This window comes from Anastrepha obliqua, chromosome 3 (assembly GCF_027943255.1).
Source record: "Anastrepha obliqua isolate idAnaObli1 chromosome 3, idAnaObli1_1.0, whole genome shotgun sequence".
In the NCBI taxonomy this organism is placed as follows: Eukaryota; Metazoa; Arthropoda; class Insecta; order Diptera; family Tephritidae; genus Anastrepha; species Anastrepha obliqua.
The window spans coordinates 134,636,748-134,664,527 of NC_072894.1; the positions used below are offsets into that span (position 1 = coordinate 134,636,748).

The 27,780-nt window shown below is 34.4% G+C and overlaps 1 protein-coding gene across 1 annotated transcript; it reads left to right on the forward strand.

The window, feature by feature from the left end:
* LOC129240407 (transmembrane protein 64) lies at positions 1-26,740 on the forward strand. Its single transcript, XM_054876176.1, has 4 exons — positions 1-2,148; positions 11,288-11,411; positions 20,417-20,578; positions 24,086-26,740. The coding sequence occupies exons 1-4, from the start codon at positions 1,148-1,150 to the stop codon at positions 24,200-24,202; spliced, it is 1,404 nt and encodes a 467-aa protein (XP_054732151.1). The 5' UTR covers positions 1-1,147; the 3' UTR covers positions 24,203-26,740.
* The last annotated feature ends 1,040 nt before the right edge of the window (positions 26,741-27,780 follow it).

Consider the following 27,780-nt stretch of genomic DNA (forward strand, 5'->3'; position numbering starts at 1 on the left):
GTAAAGCGGCTTGAGAATTATACATATTTTAAATACACTGGAATAATGCTAATTATAGAAAGGAGAGCACATATACATATACCAATAAGCAGACTAAAAAAAAGAAGATATTTTAGATCCTAGCGTGAGTAAATCCTTCAGTCACTTTTGTGTGACTTGGGAAAAGGTCAGTGTAGATCAGACAAAAATGATATACTATATATACATATGCATGCAGATATTCCTCACAATGGGAGATAACTCATGAAGTGCGCGTAATTTCTGTTCAAAAGGGAACCAGAATGAATTCTTACAAATAGAGTGTCGAGAGATTTGAAATAATAATTTGGAAAATATCTTTCACATCCAGACTGCCAGTACGAACAGTTCAGTTGCTTATGAAAGCGTAAATATTTTATTACATTATATATAAAAGTGTCTGTCTTACTCCAGTAATTGGAAAACTCGAGTGAATGCTGTTTTTTGTGGCAATGCTGCATTGCAAAATCAGTTAAAAAAATCATAACAACCAACAAAACCAGCCCGTGGTCCGACTTGAATTGCTGTGTATATGCATACACACGGTGTACATACATACGCGTATTTTACAAACATATAAATATATTTCCTTGCTGCCGCTGCACACTGAAAAGAAAGTGAATTTAAGTGTTTCTGCTCACGAATTGTGACGAAAGAAAGACTGGCGTGAAGAGCAAAACAAAAGACATCAAATGTAAAAACAACAACTTCAGGGCCGTCTCGCGCGGTACCAAATGTATGGGCCCCCGCAGACGCAGTGTGGAAATCAATTTATATAATTATATACTACTTTGTGTTTGAGCGGGTGTGTGCGTTCGCTAATAGAGGCTGCGAATGCCGTTATATATGAACATTATATATTTGATCGAAATTTTCGCAAAAATGTGTGAAATGTTCAAATTGACACCCTTTCGTTTTATAAATAAAACCAATTGGATGCCAGCAATTCGCATAAAGCAGGCGTGGTATTTGTGAAACACACATAAAAAATTTGTTTTCTTTTTTATGCACGTACTTTTTTGCTCAACGAAATACAGTCTCCGAAAGCATATCCGAAATGAATCTCTCGCTTTAACGTAAACATTCAAACATATGTATGTAAGTTCGTTCAAAAAACAATAAATTCGAAATGAATGCGACCTTGAACCTTAACGCGAATACATCAAGTGACCGGCTGCAATGGTCACTTCATCAAAGCAACAACAATAACAAAACCACATACCACTTTCCCCACACGACGGCATCGTCGAGACTTGGTAGCGCAGCTGAAAGCGATGAAGAGGAGAAAAAAGAAGCCGAACATAGACAAGCCAATGACTCCTATACAACTAACAGCACTCCAACTCGAACACCTGCGCTCTTTTTCGATGAGGAAAATCTGCTGATGGAGAGCACTTCTCGAATAGGAGCCAATTCCAACACATTTCCGCCAAAAGCGTTGCATAAAAGTAATAGTTATTGTGGTGTCACGCGTTCAAAGTCGACCGTACTTAAGCGGGATAGCATGAATGGCCGTATTGCTACCAGTCTTACGGACGACGATATAGGCACTAACAATTACAGGGTGACACTTTACGCAGCTGCAACACCCAATAATGATTTTACATCCAATATGCCTAACAACTACGACGACGATGCGATCGTCGATCTTCCTGATGAAAACGATCTGCTAATGCCATTCGGAACTGATGCTGGTGACGGTGTCGGTGTCGGCGGTAGCAGTACCAACAGTGCACCCAGCGCCCGACGAAGTGTTTGTAGTACGAGTAAGGCGCGTAACCCGTTTTTCAACCGCATAAGTCACAACCGAAAATGCTTTGTGGGACTTCTGTTGTTGCTAATAGCATTTTCGGCGTTTCTGATACTCGCATATCTAACACGTGATTATACAAAACAACTTCTATTGTGGATCGAAATGCAAAACCCCTGGATTATAGTGGCCATATTGATAGCGTTGTTTGTTTTGGTTAGCTTTCCGATAGTGGTGGGCTATTTTGTGCTTATGCTAACTTCCGGTTACTTGTTTGGAGCGTTAAAGGGTGCCCTAATTGTGATAGTAGGTGCAAACATCGGTGTCGCCGTTTCTAATTTGGTTATTCGCAATTTACGTCATCGCATACCGATTCATAAGTGAGTATTTACATACATACATACATATATTTAACCAAATATTCATTATGAGCAATTTTTGTTAACTTAAGTAATTAAGCCATAATAGAATTTTACAAAAATGGAGATCTTCACCAGAAAAATTTCACAAAAAATGATATCTACTTTTTAGGGTTGAGTTCGAACTCCTTGTTGATTTGACTTTTCGGGGTCAAATTGAAGGTCAGTTCAAGATCAAACGTTGAATATTCACCAGAAAAAAAAATCAAAAACAATATATACACATTTTTAGGGCTTAGTTGAAAGTCGTTGTTCATGCTGGGTCAAATTGAAGGTCAGTTCAAGGTTAAAAAATAACCTACTCAATAAATAAAAATAGGAAAAATGGCGCAATTTATTCTTAAGGCCGAATGGTTTATAGCTAATAGCTAAAAGCACCGAAAAGTAGTAAATATATTACCACTTTATATAAATAAAACCGTTTTTCATGTGCCTATGTACATATATAAATAAATACATAAATTATATTTACCAAAGATAATGCAGTTTTAACAACGTGGAAAAATCAAAGATGACCTGACTGCCTGTTCATATTAGTTGTGTTCGATAACAAAATTAGCCATCAAATCAAGTCATGAGCGTAAGCGAAAATTGTCTCGAAAAGAGCAGAAAAAGCAAAAAAGTTAACGGATAATTTACCATCACGTGAAAACCCCGGTAGAAGAATTAGCAGCTGAGATTTTTCTAACTGTAAACTACTTATAGTTACCTAAGTCGCTTCGTTAGCTTTTACTCGTTTTCCGATTAAACTAAAAAATCAGTAGCACTTTTGTTTGAAAAGTATCAAATAATCACTTTGGGCAATATTTGTATTAGTCTACTCGCTGTAAAATCATGTTTCAGCCTTTCTCTCCCCTTCCTTACACACATATCAACTTTCAATTGCCCAAACATCACATGAGGTACGAGGTACTTCGCTTACTTCGTAATGCATCTATTTACATAAGTTGAAAAACATACTAAATTACTTGGTGCTCAATGTGCGTGGCAGTAGTTCCCCCTCACACTCAACTTCAATCAATGAACACACAATTCTTGTTTACCACAATCATTTGTCTATCAAGCGATGTTATTGCTATGTCTGTCCGTCAATTACAATCAACAAGAAATTAAATGAAATAAAGTACGAACTGGCCAACACATAAAATACTTTGTTGATGGGTGATTCCATACTATTGAAAATCACCGCCCCTCTTGCGAAAGTGAGTGAAGGATATAATAAATTATTCTATTTAGACTATTCTAATTTATTTCGCTACTCACAGCAGGTCAAGTGCTTGAATTAACTAGTAAACTAGTTTCAACCTGAGTGATTCTGTGCTACTCTAAACAAGCACTGGCTTGAATCAGTCTCAAGTGCATATGCACATGTACGTATATTTATATAATATGTAGTTGTATATGAACTAAGCAGGACTTGAAACAGAAATGTGTGCTATAGAAAGTCAACTCTATCGTACAACTCGTATAATGGCAACTTATTGTGAAAAATTTCCGTTAACATCTAAAAAATCTGAAGAGCCGAATGTTATACCACAAAAATCTTATCAGTAGCTAATTCCCTTTATTCCATTCGCATATCTTAAGAGCATTTATGAATTTATTGGATTATTGTTTCCCATAAAAAAAATTATCACACGGTGGCAATTCAACTATATTGATAACTTATAAGCTGTAAAGTAGTAGTTCGAAATAAAAAAAGGAGGCGTACAATAAAATAAAAGGCGAATAAGAGTTTTGTATACCATAGTTTTTTTATGATCTGACAATGTGTAAACTTCATTCAAGTTAAACATTTTTATCACACTGACTTTCATCTTCCGTTATGTGTGAAAAATAGGTTTCATAAATCGGTTGCTAGTCAAAACTGCCATTACAAAACACACAGCTGACAAAGCGTAATGAAGCGTTGTGAAGCGTAATGCCACCTTTGAATTGCCGTTCAGCATGGCTAACTAAAGAAATCAATTAAAAAAAATAATACGTTCTGGATATTGGAGTAGGTTAAACTCCTACATATCCAGAATCGACCCCGACATACTAAACATATGTCCAGGATGTGAAGGCACCCCGCACGACACTAACCACCTTTTCACATGCCCCAACAAACCCACTCATCTAACACCCCTCTCCCTCTGGACCCAACCCGTCGAAACAGCCAGTTTCCTGGGCCTACCGTTAGATGAGCTAGACGAAGACGACCGGTAATTACACTACACTGACAGGGCGAAGATACTGCTACAACAACAACAACAAAAGAAATCAATTCAGATCTTCTACTTAAGCCAATACTCATGTGACGACCGCCGTAGTCGAATTGCAAGTAAAAATTATATTTATATAAAGCAAGGAATTTTTTTTGTCGCTAAGTGCGACCTGTTTATAGTGTTTCTGCTTCCATGAGTCTAGGGCTGCTTTTGTGATATCTCCATATGGTTTTTGCAGTGTGTGACCGATACATTTCCACTTTCGCCGTCGGATTTCAAGATGAACACGTATCTGCTTCGTTGATGCCCAGAGGTCGGTGTAAGTGATGATATCAGGCCAGAAAACACGCCCAGTTTTGCAAAGCCTGCGATTGATAAATACCCGGAAATACCCGGTCTCACACCCATACAAAACAATAGACTTTACATTAGATTCAAAGATTCAACACAACGTGACCCTTCGATATTCAAGTGCGAATGAAGGTTGCCGAGCCGCCATTTTTGTTGATAACGCTTCCGAGATAGCTTCCGAGAACTCATCATTTGGGTCTAATAGAAATGTGAAACCTATAGGAATTTTGCAAACTTTATTATTATCGCACACGAATTTGACATCAAACATTTTCAACCTGTTAGGCCCGTTTAAGTCTAGCATTAATTTAGTGCTCTTTGATCTATTTGACGGTCATAGTCGATAATTTTTAAAGGAATACCCTTCGAATCCTATCAAGTTTGTATGTCACGAATCTTATCACAATTTTTTGTTTTGAGAAATTCGATAGCCATCTAAATATCAGTAAAAACTTATATTTGTAGATATGTTTACTTGATATTATCAAGAAAAATCAATTGAGCGGTTATCCATAAATATGTGTATAGACCCTCCCATCAGAAACAATGTGATATGAATAACCGTTTGTACTCACTCCTTATTCATTTTTATCTTGGCAATAGAAAGCACGAATGAAACACAATCATTGGACTGCTAGGGAGTCTCTTAAAGTTAAGATATTACTTATATAAATATCTGCAGTAACTTGATAATTTATGTATGCTGTTCAGTCTGTTATAAATCTTGGAAATCTACATTAAGGCAACATGTAGCGATTCATAATCCCATTCTATATGCAAAGAATACATAAAATTTGCAGATTTTGGTTATTTTGCTACAGTTGTTTTTTTCTCCCGTTCATACTATGTTCATATGCTGTAAAAAAAATTGTTTGTCTGCGAGTTATCTTCGTTTATCTTAATTAAATTATTCCAATAGCTCCACAATAGGCCCATATTGCGATAATTTTCGGGCTTCATCCGAAATATTTTGGCCTCAACCACCAAGTTTGCTATTCAACGGAGTCACAGATATCTTTCTTTATGGTTTTAAAAGTTCATTCTGTTATTCAAGTCTATAAATTATATAGGTATATACCATAATTCATGGTTCTTAGTAATTTATTATCATTCTATTAGATCACCTTATTCTTCCACACACAATCAACAAAACGTTATCGCTATTTAGTTAGAGCTTCGGCACCTTTGTTGTATTATACATAGAACACCGGTTATCTATTTAACCATTTTCTAAATCGCAATGACATGTCTATGAGCACTTAACACTTCACTTTACTAGATTTATGTGAAAATCTACAAAGGCACGCGATCAATCATTCGCGAGCTTAACACTTGAAAATACTTTGAAAAAAAAAATACATACCGAAAAGGATAGGTAAAGTGTATTTTTTTGTTTTAATATAAGATAACTTAAATCATATTTCACTGTCATTATGAAAGGTGCCGCAAAATTAGTCAACCAATTTGGTTTCTGAATAAAAAAAAAACTTTTTTACTAAATAAAAACAATTATTTTGAGGATTTGGAAATTTTTATTTTGGCCTTTACCTAAATCGTGCGGTGTGATGATTAATTTTGCACCACCTTGTATATGTTTTCAATTTATTTTACTCCACATTTCATATATCCGCATGTGAGCTACATTGCATTCAAGCTCTTAGTAAATTCATTCCCTAATTTAATAACAATGAAATTCGTATCACGAGCCGCAAAAAATGTTGCACACCCTAGTACTTGTGCTGCTTAATCGTTGTGCGTGTATCAACCCTCTGTACCTTCTTTTTTTATTGCAATCAATTAATAATCGGTGTGTGGGGCGTTCGCTTTGTGAGAAGACACTTGAACTGAGGTCTATGACTTCCAAGCAGCAGCAATTATGTAGTATTGATTGACATATTGGGAAAATCAGCTGGATTTAATAATCAATTAGTAATCAGGCACTATCGCTATATGTAAGTGGTTATACTTGTGCACATACATGCATAACAATATATATGTATAAGCAGTGTTTGTTATTGAAAATTAACTGTGATCACCTTCACTAGGTTACCTAAAGCTGCAATTATTAAGTAATAAGTATGAAATTAATTACATTTTGTGGCACAAATATTAAAATAAAATATTACTTTTATAAAGCACTATAAAATATTTTATTGTATATTAAATAAAACTATTGTAAAATAAATAAAAATTCTAGAAAAATAAAAAAATAGGTAAATCAAAATATTTCCTAATACACGTTTCCACGACAGTCGGTTCTACGTTACCGAAACGACCCGGATTTATATCCAAGGACTGTCACTCCAGCAGCATTCCCCGTATTATGGGGAATGTTTATGTTGCAACAACAACAACAACATTTCTTAATACAAAATATTGCCAGTTTTTCCATCCCACATATAAAATAATTTTTGTTCATGTTTGTGACTCGTACAAATTATTACTTACTCAATGATGCAATGCATTCCCACAAGAATTGGATTAATGGATTGGATGAAGAAATGGATTGAAGACTATTTTATACAACTTTTTTTTTTTAATAATACGTATGCGAATACTTTCAATATTTTTGTTTTGGATTTAAATTAGGGCAAACTCTCTTTTTATATCCAAAAAATGTGAGGGGAATTGACAACCCCATGATTGTTCATTAGAAAAAAAATTGTTAAAAATAAAATTTGATTAGATCGCTGATAGGGCAAAAATGATGGAGCACAACAAATCACGAAAAGTGAAGCACTTAGTTTGTCAAATGATGGACGAACTTCGGGATGAAATAGCCCACAATAATAATAATAAAAAATGTATGTATTTAATATATGAAATGTTCAGAAAATAAAGATAAATACAATAATATAATTATTCGATTTGTTATGGCTAGTTAATTACTGAAATTGTCACAGTTCTTGCAAAGTATATACAGGTTGATTGAAAAATAAGAAAGCAAGAATAAAAGAACACGAAATTTTAGATGCAACTATTTTTTTTATTCAATATAATCTCTCTCAACTTCAAAAGACATATTCCAATGATCCTTTAATATTTTAATACGATATTTGTAATGATTTTCCGGAAGCTCTGAAAAATTCTGTTCGATAGCTTTTTATTGCATTATTAACGAATGCGGCACTAACTTTCCGAATAGCTTTTAGGTATATTATTCTGTATGTAAAATTTGGAGTACTCATTTAACTTAGATGCACATGGTATCGCAAATTTCACGCTTACTCAGACTTGGATCTTCATAAAGAGTTTCATACGCCTACGCAATGATTTCTGATCTTGCTGCACTTTTTGGACGTCCACTACGCGGCTCATCTTCAATACTTGTATAACCTCTTTCAAGCGCTAAAATCCTCCGATAGGCAGTGGTAATGAAGGAGCAGATTTCTGTTGTTTATCAAACTTTCAAAACAAAAAAATGTATCACTGCAACGAATATCTTCTCATTGCAAAAATGTACACTGACACGTCAACTTTAAATGCATTGTAAACAAGAAATGCATTCACAGATCGAAATACAATCTTGTGTGTGTTGAAATGAAAGATGAAATATTGAAATGGCTTAAGGGGGTCTTCTACCGTCACGGTTTGAAAAAATCGATTTTTTTTTTTTTAGATTTTTTAAAAGCTACTAATGTTAAGAGTATGCTATAAAGAGGGTTTTATGAAAAACATGTTCCTTCATGAGCATTTCGGGGAGAATACATGCATGCTGCAATCATGTGTTATACCAAACTTTATCTTTAAACGCCTTTTCCCGAAAGTTGACTTTTTTCAACTTTCTGGTCACACATCTACTATAAATATTTGTCGAATTCATTCCATCTTTTTTCCAGTTATTCAGTGAACATCTCGCTATGTTTTCCCAGACCACTTTTTTCAATTTTTGATTAGTTTAATTTTGCGGGCCTCTAAAGTGTAAAAAAAAGAGGAAATTTTCAAACTTTTTTTTTAAAATCACGCATTTTTTACAAATTTCAAAATATTTAAAATCGCCACTGGGAAAACATAGCCAACGCTACACTTTATGATAAAAAAAAAATTTTTTTGATTTCAGATAAGTAAAATGGTCGATCGCGTGCCACAAAGTCGCCTAGGACATTTTTACAAAGGCAACCTCGAGGACGGTTCAAGGACACAGGGCCAAAGAATTCGATTTGAAAAATATATTTTTAAATAGTGCAAACTTGTGTAAATTAAATAAAAAAAATCTGATTTCATTATCTCAAGTGGTTGCTTTGTAATATATCCCAAAAATAGGCCCGAGATTAAGGCGCGACGGTAGAAGACCCCCTTAAACAAACAGTGATCCGAAAAAAAATATACACTAAAGGGTTTTATATTTGGCATGCGTTATCTCTAGAGCCACTTAAACTTTAAAGTTGTAGTCAACAAAAATATCGCTTTCAAGTTATAAGGCAAAATATACCACTCGATGTTATAAAAATCTCCGGCAAAAAAACCGAAAGCTGTATTATGCCAAGGGTGACCACACAAAGTACTAGTTATTGTATTAGTTTTAATTAATAGTTACTGTATAGGTTTTTTTTTGCCCTCGATAAAGGAGCTGATTTTGTTTTTTTAAGTTTTGGGTAATAAAACAAATTTCTCAAAATACGTTTTACTACTTATTGCGCGAAATAAAATAGCCTTTTATTTGCAACTTTAAAGTTTAAATTGTTTTAAAAAATACACCCAATTCTCTTTTTAGACGAATTGGATTTAACACGAGTTAAAAAGAGAATAAATTCTTTTTTACACGAATTATTTTGTTTTAACACGATTCTCAATGTTTTATGAATTTTTCTTGAAATAATTTGAGATTTTTGACGCAAGTAGGAAGCATTTAAATATTGTAAGTCTCTGAGACTCGGTAGATTTTGCCCTCGCCGTTTAATAATTTATTTCTTATAATATATTTTATGAATTAAAATGTATAAGCACGAAATAAATTCTTAAGGCCCTCGCCTTGTTGTTGTTGTTATTTTAACAGTATTGGTAGCCCTGTCAGTGGAGGCATATCACCGGTCATCTTCGTCTAGCTCATCTAGGGGTAGGCCCAGGAAACATGCTGTTTCGACAGGTTGGGTCCAGAGGGAGAGGGGTGTTAGATGAGTCGGTTTTAGGGGGGCATGTGAAGAGGTGGTTAGTGTCGTGCCGGGTACCTTCACATGCCGGACATGTGTTTGGAATGTCGGGGTCGATTCTGGATATGTAGGAGTTTAACCTGCTACAGTATCTAGAACGTAGTTGCAATGGTATTTTTTGGGCGTGTAAAACGGAAACGAAAAAAGATTTTTTAATTTTGTTTTGCATATTTTATTTTTTGATCCATTGTCACACTTTGTTCGTTAAAAAATTTGTCAGCCTTCCAAAAATGGTCTTCACATAGACAACACAGATATAGCCGGTTCTTCTCAACCGATTTTGATGAAATAAAATTTAAATGAGGTTGAATTGATGTCGTTATCATGTGAACTACGATGATCGGGGAAAATTTTGTTTAGTATTTTTTTCGGACCTTTAATGTCAAAAAAATGGGTCAAACGGTTTTTCATTTTGAACGCCCGCCATTTTGTCAAATTTAATTTTTTTAAAGATCGTGGTTCACACGATAACGACATTCATACTGAACAACAACCTTTTTGTCTCTTTGATTTCAGACACCTGTGAGTCCCGGGACCTGTGTCGCCAGCGACATACCTTTTTTTGGAAAGAACTATTTTTTAACAATGGATCAAAAAATTAAATACTGAAATTAAAAAATAAAAAAAATCTATTTTTGTTTTCGTTTTACACGCTGTTAAAGAAACAGCCGAACACTCTAAAAAGATTTTTTTTAATTGTTTTCACCTAATTCTCTCTGCTTGCACGATATTTTTTTACACCAATTTATTGGGAGCATATCTATTGTGTAAAAAGAGAATTATGTGTAAAGCATGTCAAAGACATTTTTTCAATTTTTTTATATCTTTTTAATTTTTGTTTTAATTTTTAATATTTTTCTTATTCACTGTAAATGTCATAATTTTATTTTCTGCGCTCAAACAACAAATTAAATCATTGTTTTTATTTCGTTATTAATATAATTAAAATTTTAATTCCACACTACCGTGTCGCTTTCCCTTTTTGCTTTCAATAATTTTCAACCAATCTGTATTTTTCCTTGTTTGCATGCATGTATTTATGTAGCCATTACGTGCTTCCTTTAAAGTCGATTTCTTATTATTTATTCAGTTTGGAAAGTAAATTTATAGTTTTAGAATTTCTCATTTATTCATTTTTTATGACGCCTGCTACACAGGGAAATGGGAAAGGTTAAATAAAATTAGAATAAGCAAACCTTCGGCCGCAGTTTTAGTTTGCTTTTGCAGACTGTTTTTATTATGTTTTCATTTGCTATTTTTAATCTTCTGTTTGTTTATATTCTTGAATTCAAGAAGCAAATTATCACATGAAAAATACTTCAATCGACTCGAACTGAAAGCAACTTTCCTACATTGATAATTTGTTTGTTTTATTTTACTTTTTATTTTCAGAATAATAAAAAACGAGACTGGTCGTGCTATACTGCGCGTAATTTCTGGACCAAAAGCATTCAGAGTAGTGTTATTCACACGCTTAACGCCCATTCCATTTGGCTTGCAAAATACGATATTTGCGGTAAGTTCTAATCAAATGTTGTTGTTTTTCCTCTATGACTTTTGCAAGTAAAAGCCAAAAAAAATATAGATTAATGTAAAAAATGCATATCCACATATGAAATTCATACATACATGCATACGTGTGTGTATGTGTGGACGCCTACCAGCCGATTTCCATCAATTTCAACCATAAGTAAAGTTTTTGTGGGGAGTGGTAGATACTGTGGTAATTCAACAACTGTATATTTTTGAGGAATATTTTTTTTCTATATATTCGTTATTGCTGTATGAATGCGAGCTTCTACGGCTAGTCATAATTTAACGTGTGTTGGCAATAAAAAAGTGTATATGTGTTCGTAATTCTTGTGCCCATATTTCAATGCTTTGTTTAACTTAAAACAATAAATTCGAATTTTTTTTTTAATTTTGTTCGCTTCAACTCATATTTTAATTTATATTCATGCATATATAAATGCACGCATTTGTGGGTAAGAGCAAGCGTGAAGAGAATGGCACGTGCTCCGAGCAGGTGCACTCCTAATGAATGCAGAACCATGACTATTTCGCATTATTGTTTCGTGCCAGCAAACAAGTAATGATTCGTAGTCAAATATTTTTCAGTTATTATAACACCGGAACGTTATTATTACACCCTGCCTAGGAATTTCCAAGTTTTGTAATCGAGTAAACATGCAAATGTATTGGTGGTTAGCATCAGGAGGGGGTTCTTGACATGCAGCGCAATCCTATGCATTTTGAGTATGTCGAGGTTGGTGGGATGAATTGATGGAGGAGTATTCTGCGAAAAGCTCCCCATCAAACTCAAGTTCAGGTTACCGCACCACTGCAGTGTATTCTAAGCTAAAGGCTTTGCGACAACTCAACCAGAGCTGGGCAAGTACACAAACTTCTAAAGTCGCGAAATCTTTCTGGCCACGTGCGGATTGTAGGCCCCACAGAGAGCTTTTGAGGTAAACAAAACCTGAGCGTTCGAATTTTGTGGGTGCCTTTACGGAACATTTTCTGCGAGGTATGCATGCTGTGAGACTCGTCATAAGTCCTTGAGTCCTTTTTGCATCAGCTGTATGGAAGATGTGGTGGAGTGAGCTCAGCGCCTTCTCCTTAGCTGCCCTGCTTTCCCGTGGCTAATATTTAAGTAACTTGGTTCTTATTTCTTTACTCTGTACGCCTGATAAAGCATTAAAAACCCATTAGAAACCTGATGAACTTTGTCAGTAGTATGAAGCGGAACTCAGTCATTGTTTAGTCGTCATTAACAAATGCACTCCTTATTCATATTAACTATAGCAGTATTAATTGCATTCTTCAGAGAAGAAATGGTGTTATCAGGATGCTTCTTGGTTTCACGCTCTACTAAGCTTTATAAGTAGTAATGCAGGGGATTCAGGTCTGGGGAGTTAAGCAGACATAAGTTCGGTGTTAAGCGGTCATAGAAATTTTCAGTCTTCCAATCTTGTGTCGCAATCGCTTTGTGTGCAGAAGCAAAGTCTAGCTCAAATATGTATGGGCTATCACCGCTTGCACTATCAATCCAGGGTTTCACTACTGTCTCAAGAACCTCGATGTGTGCTGCGCAATTCACTTGAAATGCTTGAATAGAGAAGTGCGGTGGCATGACATGTCCTTTGTTGCTCACAACACCTAAAACCATAACAATGGCTAGAAACTTTGTGTGCAGGACAACAGGAACTTCTGTAGGATAGGAACATAGCCATCAGTCATTTATGCGGTTGATCTTTTGGTCTTGGTCACAATTTTGTTCAGCAGAAAAAAACCAGAACACCTCAGGCCAAATATTTAATTTTGTTTAGAAGCCGTTTTGATCGGATAACTCGTGTTTGCTCCGACATAAACTGACTTCTGCGCATAACATAGGATTTATATCGGAGATCTTCATGGGCACTCCACAGATAACACCCTCAGAAACATTACGCTCCCTCGCAAGGGCCGTCATTGATTTTAAAGTGTCGTCGTAAATGATCGCGTGACAGTTTTATGTTTATGGTTTTTGCCTGTCTGATTATCTTTAGCGCCAGTTTTAAGCGTTAAGAAGCTTTATCGAGAGCAATTTATTGGCTGCCCTAGTAATCACGCACAAACCCACTCGACTACGGCAGTCGCCATATTAATATTTTATTACTATTTGTCGCTCGAAGACAGCCAGAAAGGGCTGAAGGGTGAATTACTAACTATCGGTATGATAATATACAAATGTGCACATATGTATATAAGGAGTAAATCCACATTTTATTTTTTTACTTAGTTATTAACTCATATTAAGAAGTCCTGCCCCAGTGCGGAAGATAGTGCAGGAGGCGAGTTTATTAGATACGTATTTTTGTAGGCTTAAACCAAATTGCTGGAATTAACAAGTCCAATCGATTTCCGCCCGACAATGTTAACCTGTTATTATGCAATAGCTTAAATGGCTATTATCCTAAAGTTAAACGGACATATGTTTTGTAGTACTTTTGTTTGTGCTTGTGTTTGTCGGGGAAAACTTTCCTTGCTTGCCATATTTAAATAGATGGGTAGTTAAAATCGAAAATAAAACAAATTACATTTCGAAGTTCGAACTGCTACTATGTAATTTCGCTAATCTTTTTCACCCATGTGCGTATGTACATTTGTATATGTCTGCATTTGTCATAAATTGCTAGTGAACCAATGATTATTACATTACACTGTAGATACAGTATTTACTGCCATTAAATTGCAGTTAGTTACGCAAACAGCCTGTGAGGCAAAGCCAGTACGAGTACGTATTTGATTTAAAATGTTTAAACACGTTTTTCCTAAGTGAAACTTGAATTGTTGCTATTGCCTAAATTCTCAAAAGCAAATAATAAAAATAAATACAATAAAGTTAAGCTCTAATGCATAAATAAACGAAATAAAAGTAGAACGAAGCGAGTTTACTAAGTTTTTTATGTTTTTTACGCTTTGCTGATTGCACGAACTGTAAACGTAATTAAATTTTTTTACTTTTTTACTTATTAAAATTTGTTTTTTTATTTATTTTTTTTTTTAAGATAATTTGACGCTCGGATACAATGTCTCATATTCACATACTTACAACCGAATTGATAATAAATTAAACATCAACATTTGTTGTATTTTTGCTCAAGGAACCCACAACTTTTCGTAGATTGTGAAAGTAATGATTTTATTGTGCAGCTACTCGTAAATGCTTTATGGAAGTGTATTTGTATGTGTTAATACATGTCAGAACGTCAATTGTATGCGTATACAAATGTATGTATAGAAATCTATTTATAACTAGTAACTTGTATATTCACAGCTTGTTTTTGTAAGCCTTGAAATGGCAGATGGTTTTTGTTATTTCATGCCTGAAATATACTCGGGAATTCATCATTGCCTGTTAGCACGTACTTGTAGTATTCATTTTTGTCGTTCAACAACTTCTGAGTGATTTCAGGTTAAACCACTTCGTTGGCATTAGAAAGGTAGCGGGCACTTTTCACCACCTTATTTCGCATGGTTTTCCATGTTTATTATGCCCACATTGGACCTCTTTTGCAATCTTCACCTCTTGTAATATTTGGTTTTTTGGCCTGGACTATGTTAAATTCACGTCCGAGTTCGAAAAAGCCAGTCTGACTAGAGCCGGGTGTCTAATGGAGGGTTAAGTTAATTTGTATGCCCGCTTTTTCGTTTATTTGCAAACAAATTCCTTTCAAAACTGCAGCGCTGCTTTCTTTTCCTTGTAAATACTCATTAAATTGCATTGCCAATAATCTCCACCTACATATGTAAGCCTGTGGTCTATGGCCTTTTGCCAACATCTCACGGCAACGGATCGATTGCATTTCATTATGACAACCACCGACTACTTCAAATTTCCATCAGCTGAAAGCATTCGTCCACTAATTTTGTGCTTGATTTTTGGTAAGGTACTTATACTCCAAAAAGTCTCGCACAGTGGTAATAGTCACTAAAATTATTCATCCACATATCCACTGTTGTTCGCACAGTGGGAATAGTCACTAAAATTTCATTATGACAACCACCGACTACTTCAAATTTCCATCAGCTGAAAGCATTCGTCCACTAATTTTGTGCTTGATATTTGGTAAGGTACTTATACTCCAAAAAGTCTCGCACAGTGGAAATAGTCACTAAAATTATTCATCCACATATCCACTGTTGTTCGCACAGTGGGAATAGTCACTAAAATTATTCATCCTCATATACAAAAAAAATCGTTCGAGGATCTTTTTAATAAATTACATTCATTCTGAAAATTAGGCTTTAAAAACTGCAAAAAAATTGGTTTAATGCCTACTAACCTTAAAATATGTATACATAGTCTATACGAATTTGTTATATTCATTGGCTTAATAAATAAATAAATAGACCAAAATAAAATTCATTCATGCAAAAAAAATGTAGTTTTTGGAGGCTTTCCTGACATTTAATTTTGCCCCATTTTATTTAATTTTACTTTATTTGAAGTCGTTTTTATTTTGCTTTGTTTTTCTCTACAGTTTAATTTAATTTATTTTATTTTCTTTACTTTTTTATTATTTTTTTCTTTATTTTTTTTATATTATTTTTGTTCTTTTTTTCTATTTTTTCTTTATTGTTTGTTTTTTCTTATTTATTCTATGGATTTTTATGTTATATAAATTCAATTGCGCTTGCTTTGCTTATTCATATTTTCAGTTTATTCATCTCATTGCAATTGTATTGGCGTCGCCGTTTTTTGCATAAAATTGATGCCGATTCTAAAAAAACATGATTAGGTATTTGCGTTGTGAGTTACTGTCAGACGTTTACCACTTTTTCCCGCATTTTTCGTATAGCGCACATATTCCATACCAAAAGAACTCCTCATCTTTTGAGGCATTCTATTAATGTATAATGTTTTTTTATTATAATTCGTAAGAGTAAAAATACAAAAATTCGTTGAAATTCGCTTTTATGACATCCGAAAGCATTTAAATTTTTTTATAGCCATAAACACCATTTGCATACTCAAAAATTTGCAATGTGATTTATAGTTCCCTACAAGACATCTTATAATTATTCATATTATCATTATCACTCACTATAAATTCATTATCATGAAGTCCTCATTATTGCCAATTGCACTTTGTTATCGCTGTATTCAAGGCGAATTTATTACAGGTGATGGCATTCGCATATATGTAAGTAAAGACATACAGTTTGTCAAGAATATCTTTGCATAGTGAAGAAAAAATTTAAATTTTAGCTTTGATCGAGAATTCCAACAACAAATAAAAAAGCAAACCACAAATGTATACACACATCCCATTACTGTACTTGTCTACGACTATTAGGCGCCAACAGTTGTTAAATATACACACACATTACAAAAACAACAACAAAAAAGATGTTTACTCTATTTAAAAAGTGTCAAAAAAATCTTTGCATAACTGATGAAAACAACAAAAATTGCAGTCTTTTGGGGTTCATATTTTTTATGTCCTCCTTGGGTATCAATTACCGCTTGAAGACGACTTCGCATCGATTTAATTAGTTTCGGAATATCATATTCCAATGGTATTTTTCCCCACTCTTCTTTGATGAATCTTATTAATTCAGTTTTATTACTTGGCGATCTTTTTCCTACTTTTATTTTTAAATGAACCCACAAATTTTCGATTGGGTTAATGTCGGGACTTTCGGCGGGAGTATCAATAACTTTGGTGCAGTTGTAAAGTAACCAGGACCTGCATAAATAAGATTTATGTTTGGGATCATTATCTTGATAGTATTTGTATTTAAATTTGTTCGAATTTTCCGGGTCAACAAAGCCGAATTTTCTAATACTGGAAGCCAATTCGTTTTTTAAAATATCAAGATATACTTCCGTGGTCATTATTTCGTCCAAAATTTTGATTTCACCCACTGCCATTGTTGATATACAACCCCAAACCATTACTGACAGTTTTCCAAACTTTACGGTAGGGATAATATTTTTGTTTTGTAGTACTGTGAGAGGCTTACGCCAAAATCTCTGGGGTCCATCATGGTAGTAGAGCATCATTTTCGTCTCATCTAAGAAAATAACGTCATCCCTGTACTCTGTGGGAAGTGATATGTGCTAGGCGGCAAATTGCAATCTTTTATCAACGTTTTGTACTGATAACAGGGGTTTTTCCTAACCACTCTTGAAGAATATTTGTGTTTTTGCGACACTTTTCGAACAGTTTCATGAGAAACTCTTAACCCGTAGTCTTTTTCCACCTGAAGAGCTAATCCTCTTGTACTGCTTTGCGGACTATTATAAATAGTTTTAATAATTTTACGTTCAATTCGCTGCGTCACTTTTTTTAGTCTGCCTGTAGATCCTTTCAACTCGAGTCTTTCTTCATTTTCAGCACGGTTTATGATATTATATACAGTTCTAATTTTGAGGGAGAACATATCGGCGATTTCTCTGGCTGATTTTCCTTTGTAGTGATTGAAATACACTAATTGAATAATATTTTTTGAAACTCGTTTTCCTAGCATTTTTTTTATTCAAATCTAAGATCACTTGTATCACTGAAGACAATCCCTTTATAGCTAAATAATTTCTTACCCCCCGTGTATTTTGTTTTTGCTTTTTGAATTCCATCACTTCAAAGTTAGGATTCTCTCCTCCACACTTGTCATTTTGGTTCCCCTTCAGGAACGCCAAAAAAGGGTACTTTACTTCGCTTAATTTTTTCTAAACCAATACACTTTCATGTATTTTGTAATATTGCACTTTAGATATTATTGGAATATTCAACTATACATTCTCAATGTACACAAATGGCAAAGTAAACACACAGATGTAAACAAAACAAATTCAAATCTCCAGCGAAAAAATCAGCTGGGCGGCTGTTATCACCTGTAATAAATCTGCCTTGGCTATTTTGATTCGCTTTGGCAAAGAGTGTTTGAATGTCCTAAAAAATGCACATTTTAACAGCGCTCTCACGAGAAAAAGAGTTTCGCATTTAGTTATCTTTGCTGCTTATTCGTCAATATTTTTAATGCGCATGCATTAGAGACTATACGAATACTTGTAAATGTGTTTTTGCCGAAATTCTCAAAATTGTCTTGTTTGTGCCGTACGTGTGTGTGTGTGCTATGGTATACGTTTTTTCATTTATCACACATCTTACAGAGAACGTTCTCTGAATCTTATGTGCATATCAAAATCTCTCTTTGCCTGCTCCACTAGCGGAACGTATGTACATACATACATGCACACCTTTTATTTGTTAATAAATTTTAGTTGGCGGCAGGTGTTTTGGTTTGGTAAAAGCATTCCTTGTCCTTGTTTTTTTCTTTTCGTGTATGCCATGCCTTCCATCGAGACATACAAAATTTATATACATACAGTGAGTCGCAGTCAAAGTGAGCCACACTTCCTAGTCATCAGATTTAGTAGAAATTTGTTTAAAAATACCACAGATTGGGAAAAAGGTTTATGTGTTTTTATTGTTTGAATATGAGCTTCAATAATTCATCGCTTACATGAAGAACTTTCTTTGTTTATTATAAAAAAATGAACAAAAACTAAAAAAGTTCACAAATCTATCTCACAGTGAAAGTGAGCCACCTTAGCTGAACTGAACTTAAATAACAAATTAATACTTTGTTGGGCCACCTTTGGCGGAAATAACGGCTTTTAGACGTCGGGGCATTGATTTTAATAACTTACAGATATATGTGGAAGGAATTGCACGCCACTCGTCTTGTAAGGCATCTAAAAGACTTTGTTTTGAAGAAATGCTATGTTTCCGCAGGTTTTGGTCAAGACGGAACCATAAGTTTTCAATTATATATATTTATATCTGGAGACTGCGGTGGTACTTCCAATACGTGGGGGCAGTTATATAATAGATATTCCCGCGCAACAAACGACTTGTGCTTAGGATCATTGTCCTGGTAAAAATAGAAGTCGCCTTCGTATTTATCCATTATGCCTGGAATATGTTGAAGATTTCCAGTTCCACCACCTGCCATGCAACCCCAAACCATGACGGAGCCACCGCCGTGCTTCATATTGGGAGTTAGGTTTTTCGGCTGAAACTCAGTGTTTTTTTATCGCCATACCATCTTCTTACCGTCAGAGCCAAATAAGTTAAATTTACTTTCGTCTGTAAAGAGAACCTACAAAAATATTATTATAGCCTCTACGTTGCATACCGTTATGAACCTTTTGCCAGAAACTCATATCCTTATAGACATATTTCAGCGCAAACTCCAACTTTTTTTCGATTTTTGCTGCTAATAAATGGCTTGTTTCTGGCCGTACGACCATTATAACCATGCTTTCTGAGAACTCTTCTTACAGTGTCGGGGTTAACGTGGATATTTAGCTGCTCCTCAACCATCTTCGTCAATTTTGGAGCACTAAGATGAGGATTTTTCTTCACTTCGCGCAAAATAAATGCCTCGTCCCTTTCTGAAAACGCCTTTTTTTTGCTTTCTTTCTGCTTTCTTTCTGCTTGTTTCCTACTCTTCCTCCTCTAGTAAAGCGATGTATGATGTGCTGGACAGTTCCTCGACTTTTATTCACATATTCCGCAATTTTTCTTTGGGATTTTCCTTTTTTAAAAAGATCAATTACTAACTGTCTAATTTCAACACTTGTTTGTCGACCCATCTTTATAACCTGCTTGATAATAAACAACTAAAACACTAAGAATAAGATGCAAAATACATATCCCGTTATCTTAGAAGAAACAAGGTTAGGTGGCTCACTTTGAGTGCGACGTTAGTTTGTGTGTTTGGTTTTGTTCTTCATTATTACTCTTACTTCGGCAGCAAACAAACAGAAAAAATACAGTTAGATTACACAAGCTTGCTCACTTGATAAAGTTGACAAAAAATAATGGGTGTTTGAAAGTATTTACAAAAGTTGTTTAATCAAATATCTTCAAGGAATTGGTGGCTCACTTTGACTGTGACTCACTTTATATTTTTATAGCTAATTTCTTTTGCACCCGTCTTCAACTTTTACTTTCATTTTTGTAGGTCAGTGCCGTTAATCCACGTGCTTATCACACGGCCTCGCTCATAGGGCTCATGCCGGCGCAGATAATTAATACATATTTGGGATCAACACTGAGGTCAATGCAAGAAGTGCTTAGTAGCCATGGACCGCCGTTGACGGGTTACATTAGCTTTGGTCTTGAGGTAAGTGGGTTGAATTGAGCTCTACAATTTACGGATATTGGGGTGTGCTCATATTTTCCTTTAAAATGATATACAAATAAAAATATTTTTATTCTATTATTTAACTTACGACGTGGTTTACATTTTTTATTCTCTTTTTTATGCCTCTACCAAAAATAATTTATGACTTCTATATAGCAAATTTTGTGCATATGTATGTGTCAAATAGTTGCGGAGTTCTAAGAGATTTGGTAATTTTACGATTTACAGCATAACAGCAACAATTGAGGTGAAAGGACGAATTAAAATTTTGTCTTCCCTGGAGGCATAGCACCACCCGGTGTTCACAATATAGATTTCGTGGTTGAGAGACAAATCCATTTAAAGCAACTGGCTTAAAATTGTTTACTTAGTGATTTTTTCATAGCAAAAAAATTTGCGGTGTTCAGAAAGTATTTGTTTGAAAGCAATAAATCTAAGATTTTAATGCATGCCACTGACAGCAGCCAATTGTGCATGTAGCACTTTGTAGGGGCAATTTGTCGAAATCGGGCCAGAGCATTGGCACCGAAACAAAACAATAAAAAAAATACTTTCTAAAAATACGCCAATTTCTTTACTCGGTTGCTAGTACTGCTCAGCAATTCTCCTGAACGAGTATTTATTCAAATTAACAAAACAATTTGAAAACGCTTGCTTTAAAGTTCTTCTCAAACTGTTTTGTTCGCTGTTTGTTTGCTACGCCTGCAAATTTGCTACACAAAATTCATTATTATTTATTGATATTGGTCGCTGAGCGAAGCGGTGTAAATTTCTAATGTAATAATTAAGAATGTGATTGTACAGTGAAGCACGATAAAATAGAGCCAGACACTCATTGATGAATTGAATTTCAATACTATAATTGCTTTATAAACTCCAGAAACTAATCAAACGTTATTGATCACATGCAATGCAATTGTTATTTTGCAATTTTTGGATTAGTAGTTAGTAGTCTGCATACTGTGTAAACAAGCAAGCGCACGTTAAAATAGAGCCAATTAAAAAAAATCATTTTTTTGTGACACCACAAATAACTTTTTTGTACATTGTATTATATATGAAATGGAAAGCGAGTTTTTTTAAATATATTTCTAAGGAAGTCTTGGAGGCTCACCTAAGCCCATGGAGGGTCTTCGAAACAACACGTGCCACAAACTGTTGAGTCAATGTAAAGGGTAATGCAAAAGACGCTCCTAGATGTTGTTTTAAAACAAAACATGTAAAAACTTAGATTATTTCACGTTTCACAATTTTTATTCAAAATACGTCTCTTAGCAATTAATATATGTGAAAAAATAGCATCATTTAAATGCGCCTCCAATACAGGTAAAATCCGCCAAACAGTCGATTCATGAATATCTGGTGGTTGAGAATGTCGAGATATCCATGTTGCAGGTTGTTCAGCAAGACCTTGCGCTACAGCAGCAATATTCTCAACGAAGCGTCCAGTTTTTGTACCGCTAGTCCCTTTTCTATTATCGACACAATCAGTTTCGGAAAGTTTTTTCACCAACCTTTGAATTGTCAACTCCTGGAGATGATTATTTCCACAAAAAAAAAAAAAAAATTTGAGATATTTTGTTCTTAAAGATTTAGAATTTTCTTCATAAATTTCAATACATACTTGACAAATCTCAAAATTGGCATAAAAAAGGTACCGTCTAGGAATTATTCACTAATGATATCGAGGCGTCACTTTTGAAAAAACATTTATACATGCATACATATGTAGGTGTTGCTTAGCTGTATCGAAAATAACGACCACTCCACTAAGTATTGCGTTGAAGCTAACGATGACTGGCTGTGTAGTCAGTACTCGTGCATGTATGGAAAATGTTTATGCTGCCACAACAACAACAACTTAACTGACTAACACAAAGATATTTTTCAGAACACAGAACTCTCTGGAAATCAATCCGCGACGTTTGGCGTTTTTTATTTATAGATAAACAAGACAGTTTGAAGAATTCCATTTTTTATAATTTTTTTTATGAATTAATTTTCAAACATTTTTTGAGCATATTTCACTGACAGAAGTGAAGCTTTGAAGGCAGACAAAGAAAGAGGGAGAGATCCGAGAGAGAATGAGAGAGAGAGGAAAATAATATATAGGGCCCGCCATCTATCGTTACGGATTTGAACTAGGTATTATTTCAAGAATGGTAACACTTAGCTGTCATCTGATTTGACAGAAAATTAGTTTTATTCTTCCGCTGAACGAAAATGGTTGTGTATACGCTCAAAGAACACTGGGAAAGATTGCGACATTACTTTGAAAATCATGGTAATGTTGCAGAATGTGTACGAAAATTACGTACGGCAATGAGAAGAAGAAAAGCACCGAATGAAGCGTATGTGCGTTACTTTACGAAAAAAGTAAGAGAAACTGGGATGCTTATTGACAAACCAACGCGTGACCGACCAAAAACCGTGCGTACACCCGAAAATATTGCTGCTGTGGCCGAGAATCACCAGGAACATCAGTTCACCGTCGTTCTCAATAATTGGACATTTCGGAGACATCATTGAGACGAATTTTGCGTAAAGACCTTGGTATGACGCCGTACAAAGTCCATATGAACGAAGTTGTGTTCCATCAGTAACCGGAAGGATTGTATTTCAAAATAAAACAAACAGTTTGAAAAAATATTAAGTAGTTTCTTTTTTATAGCATTTTTAATTCCGTAAAGCTATATGGCGTACCCTGTATATCTAAATAAGTGCACAACATTTGCAGAAAATACAAATAGACAAAACTGACAAAAAACGGAGAAGGGTTGACCGGTGTAGGTAAACGCCGGACACAAACCGTTGCAACAACGCCACACACAAACCGCAGCAACGGCACAAATTACCACAAGGCAATACCAATAAATCCAACGCCGGAATGAATAGCACTTTATAGTACGCACAAGCATTAGCCAGGAAACGTAAATAAGCGCCAAAAGGTAGGCACCAAAAAAATTGATACCAAAAAACGCCCCAAACAGTAGGCACCAAGGAAATATAACGCCAAAAAGTAGGCACCAAAAATATATTTCCTACAAGCTTGCACCAACAAACAAGCGTCAAAAAGTAGGCAGTGTTATTTCTCAACGAAAATACCCAAAACGTTGGCCTCAAAATTTTACTCTCCATTCTCGCTCGTCCATCGACGCCTAAGAAGTTTCACTTCAAAAAGTAAAGTTTATAAAAAAAAATACAGATTTTGAAAATCTGTTGCCTGTAAGCAACAGTTAATGGTGTAAGCTCTAGTTAAGAGTGACTCTATTTCATTGCACACCACTGTATTTAATAGTTTTGTATGTAATAACCATAAAAATTGGCGTTGGAATGATTTTATTTGAAATGTGTAGCTGGAATATCTCAATAATTGTCTTAATGTTATAATTTTTTTTTGGGAGTTTTTTATAATATTTTAATTTAATCATATGCGTATGCACTTTCTTAAGTATTTTCCTAACTAAATTATCACTTTCTTCTTAGGTCATCTGCGGTGTTACGCTCATGATGTGGGTCATACAAAAGGCGCGTAAAGAGTTGGCTCAAACACTGCTCGCCGATCTCAGCAACCAAGGCAAACTGATAGAAATAGATGTGTGATTGTTGTGATGTGAAAAGAAGGACTGTTACTCGTATTGTTTCCTTTTATAGATGCCGGGCAGTATTCATTGCAATATGAATGAATTTGAAATGCTCAATTAAAACTCGTAATCAAGGCTGGCTATTGCCAACTTCATATTATATATATTATACATAGTACGAATATATGATATGTTACATACATAGTTGCATACAGGCAAACTTCCATAGACGTTTGTTGAAAACGCTAAACGCTCACTATACATATAAAAAAAAGACTATTTTATAAATTTTTGCTCTCTTTGTTTTTAATGAATTTAAATAAAAACGAAAAAAATTAACTTAAATAGACAGTTTATTTTTCATTTAAAAATGCAGACACATAAAAATTGTAATACAAAAAATGAAAAGGAATGAAAAGAAGGGAATGTTTTTTAAATTATAGTTATGTATAGAAACTTGTACATGTAAATGAAAAGCCAAATTTAAGTAAGATTAATGTGAAAATAAATTTATAGTATAAAATTATTATTACTTATTATTAAATTACTAATTAAAAGAATTATAATTTAAAATAAATGTTTTGTTACATGATTAGATCTACAAACATATTTCAAGTATTAACTGGTAAATTCTGGAATACATTTATTTACATTTACAATTGTACTTTCTAAGCATTTATGCAATAAACAAGTGCTTTTCAAACTATCCGATAGTTGTTAAATTCCTGAACTTTTGACAAAACCAACTCTTTGACTTAAACAGTTTTGCTTTTGGAGCGAAAAATTCTGAACTTTCTTGGAACAATTTTATGATACAAAATTCATGTGCTACAGCTGTGAATAATTACAATAATTTTTAAATTATCTAATTATATACAGCAAGACACACGCCAGAAATAGCAGGAAGCGCTTGGCCAAACACCTAAAAAGGGTGTAAGAAGACTGTGTGCTGTATATTGGCAGGAAGCTTTAACTATTTTTTTTTAATTTTAAATAATTTTGTACAAAAATATAGTTCACACTACTACAAAAACCGCCTAATGCAACGTTTCAAACTTTGTTCAAAATTTATAAAAATTCGGCAAATTTACATCCAAATTTCAAACTTTTTAAGCAGAATTTTTGTATGCAATTTCAAGTATGCAATTTTGGTAAAGTTCAAGTTTTAAGTAGCTAAAAAGTCACACTGATTCTTCAGAATTTTTTTCGCTCACGGTCTTGTGCATTTTCTCCACATTTTTTTATATGGAAGAAAACACGCAGCACCGTCAGCAGAAAAAATCTCAAAAATCAACGCGATTTTTGAATCACTTAAAATTTGCACTTTATGTTGGTGAAATTGAATGATCTATAAAACTGCATACCTGAAATTTTTCTAAAAATTCTGTGTAAAAAGTTGGAATAGATTTGATCAAAATTTGGCGAATTTTCACGATTTTGCTTTATATGGTTCTTCATTGTAGCATCAATTATATTTTATTTTAAATTAAAAGTGCAAAATAAATAAATTAAAAGTACTAAATAAATAAATAAATAGTCAAAACGTATCAATATATGGTGTGCACTTGCTTTTGGCGCTGACGGTAAATATCATTAAAATAATTGAGTCGAGAAATTTATTGTTTGATTGGTTGAAAGTGCTAAGTGGATTTAGGGTGTTTTGTCAAAAGCGCACATTTAAGTATAGTTAATTTACTATTTAAGAAATTCATGTATATCGGGTGTTTTTTTATCTGCATGAGAACTATCGATAACGATAACTATGGTTTGACAGCTGGGCATGGCAAATTGTGTTGACATTTCTCCTTAGTAAGGTTTGACAGGTCTCACGAATCGTTTAACTCAAGAGCAGCGCTTCCAAGTTGTGGAAATTTACTTTGAAGAAAATAAATGTGTACGCGAAGTACATAAAGAAAAATATTTAAGAAAACTCCGTGCTCTCGATTCCTCGTCATTCTCAACTGGTTAGGCTTTGTGCTCCGACTACATGGACAATTTTACGTAGTGCGAGAATTGAAGCTAAATGACCATCGTTTGCGTCGCATTTTTGCTGATTAAACTCTTTTACATTTATTATTCAGATTTATTGAAAAAAGAAGTCAAAAATTGAACTGATCGAATGGACTATGCAACTTGTAGCCGCGACGGACATATGCATGATGTCATATTGAAAAAATAAATGCCATGAAATTATCTGCCAGTTTATAATAAAATAAGTTCATTCCAATATTTTTGTTTTGCATTATCGCTTTAAGTTCTCAAGCTCTTAAAAACACCCTTTATGTATGTATAAACGCAAGTTTTTTTTATTTTTTGTAGATATTATATTCGAATTGTTTACATATTTTTTATGCATACGTACATACATATGTATGCACATAATTAATAAAAACTGTCAATCTCGCTTGTATTCTCTGTATCTTGTAAAAATAAAAACGGTCTGAGTTTATAAAAACAACCAAACTGTGCCTAAATCTAATGACAATTTCGCACTAATCAGTTTTAATAAGCTCCGCGCACGCTTTCACGCTCGCTTTTGTAATTGAAAAAAAAACAATTTTTTTTGTGTATAGAGCAAAAGGTTATCTGCGCTATGCGTAAGGATTTAAATGTATGTATATGTACATACTACTGTGTCCAAAAAATAAGGTGACATTGTATTTATTTTGAAAATTCTTTATTTATTCTTCCAAATCAATTTCATCCCCTTCAAAGTAATCCCCTCCCGACACAATGCACTTATGCCAACGTTTTTTCCAATTTTCGAAACACTGGTTGTAGTCACTTTCCGGGATGGCCTTCAGTTCCGTCTTCGTTGCGGCTTGAATCTCCTCTATCGTGTCAAAACGGTGTCCCCGGAGCGGTCTTTTGAGCCAGAAGTCGCACGGTGCCAGATCAGGTGAATACGGTGGTTGCGGAACGATATGGGTTGAGTTTTTGATGAAATGATCACGAATTACGAGTCCAAAAAATTCAATGTTTTCGGTACCAGTCGAGATTTGACGCGCTTGAGGCCCAAAACATCCTTCAAAATGGTATTGACTGAGCCTTTCGATATGCCAACATCATCAGCAAGGTCTCTAATCGTTAATCGACGGTTTTTCAACACCAAATCTTTGATTTGTTGGACGTGAGCTTCGTCAGTTGAGGTTGATGGTCGCCCAGGACGCTCTTCGTCTTCGACACGTTCACGACCGGCTTGGAACTCACTATACCACTTGTAAACATTTTTTTTAGACATAGCCTCATCACCAAAGGCTTTCTGCACCATCCTCAACGTATCCGAAAATTGATTCCGCAAACAAAATTTAATGCAAATTCTTTGCTCAACAAATTTCGACATTGCAAAAAACGAGAAACTCACTTTTAGCAGCTCACAAAACGACGCGTATCTCAAACAGTAAATGAATATTTCACATGAAATTTGACATAGATGTCACTCACAGTACTACCAACCTAAAAAAAAAAAGAATTCTCCTAATCCTTCAAAGCGCGCAGTTTAAAATCAAATGTCACCTTATTTTTTGGACACAGTAGTATGTACTTATTCGAGTTATATAATAACTGTAAACCTAGTTTTGTATACTGCTTGTTTTT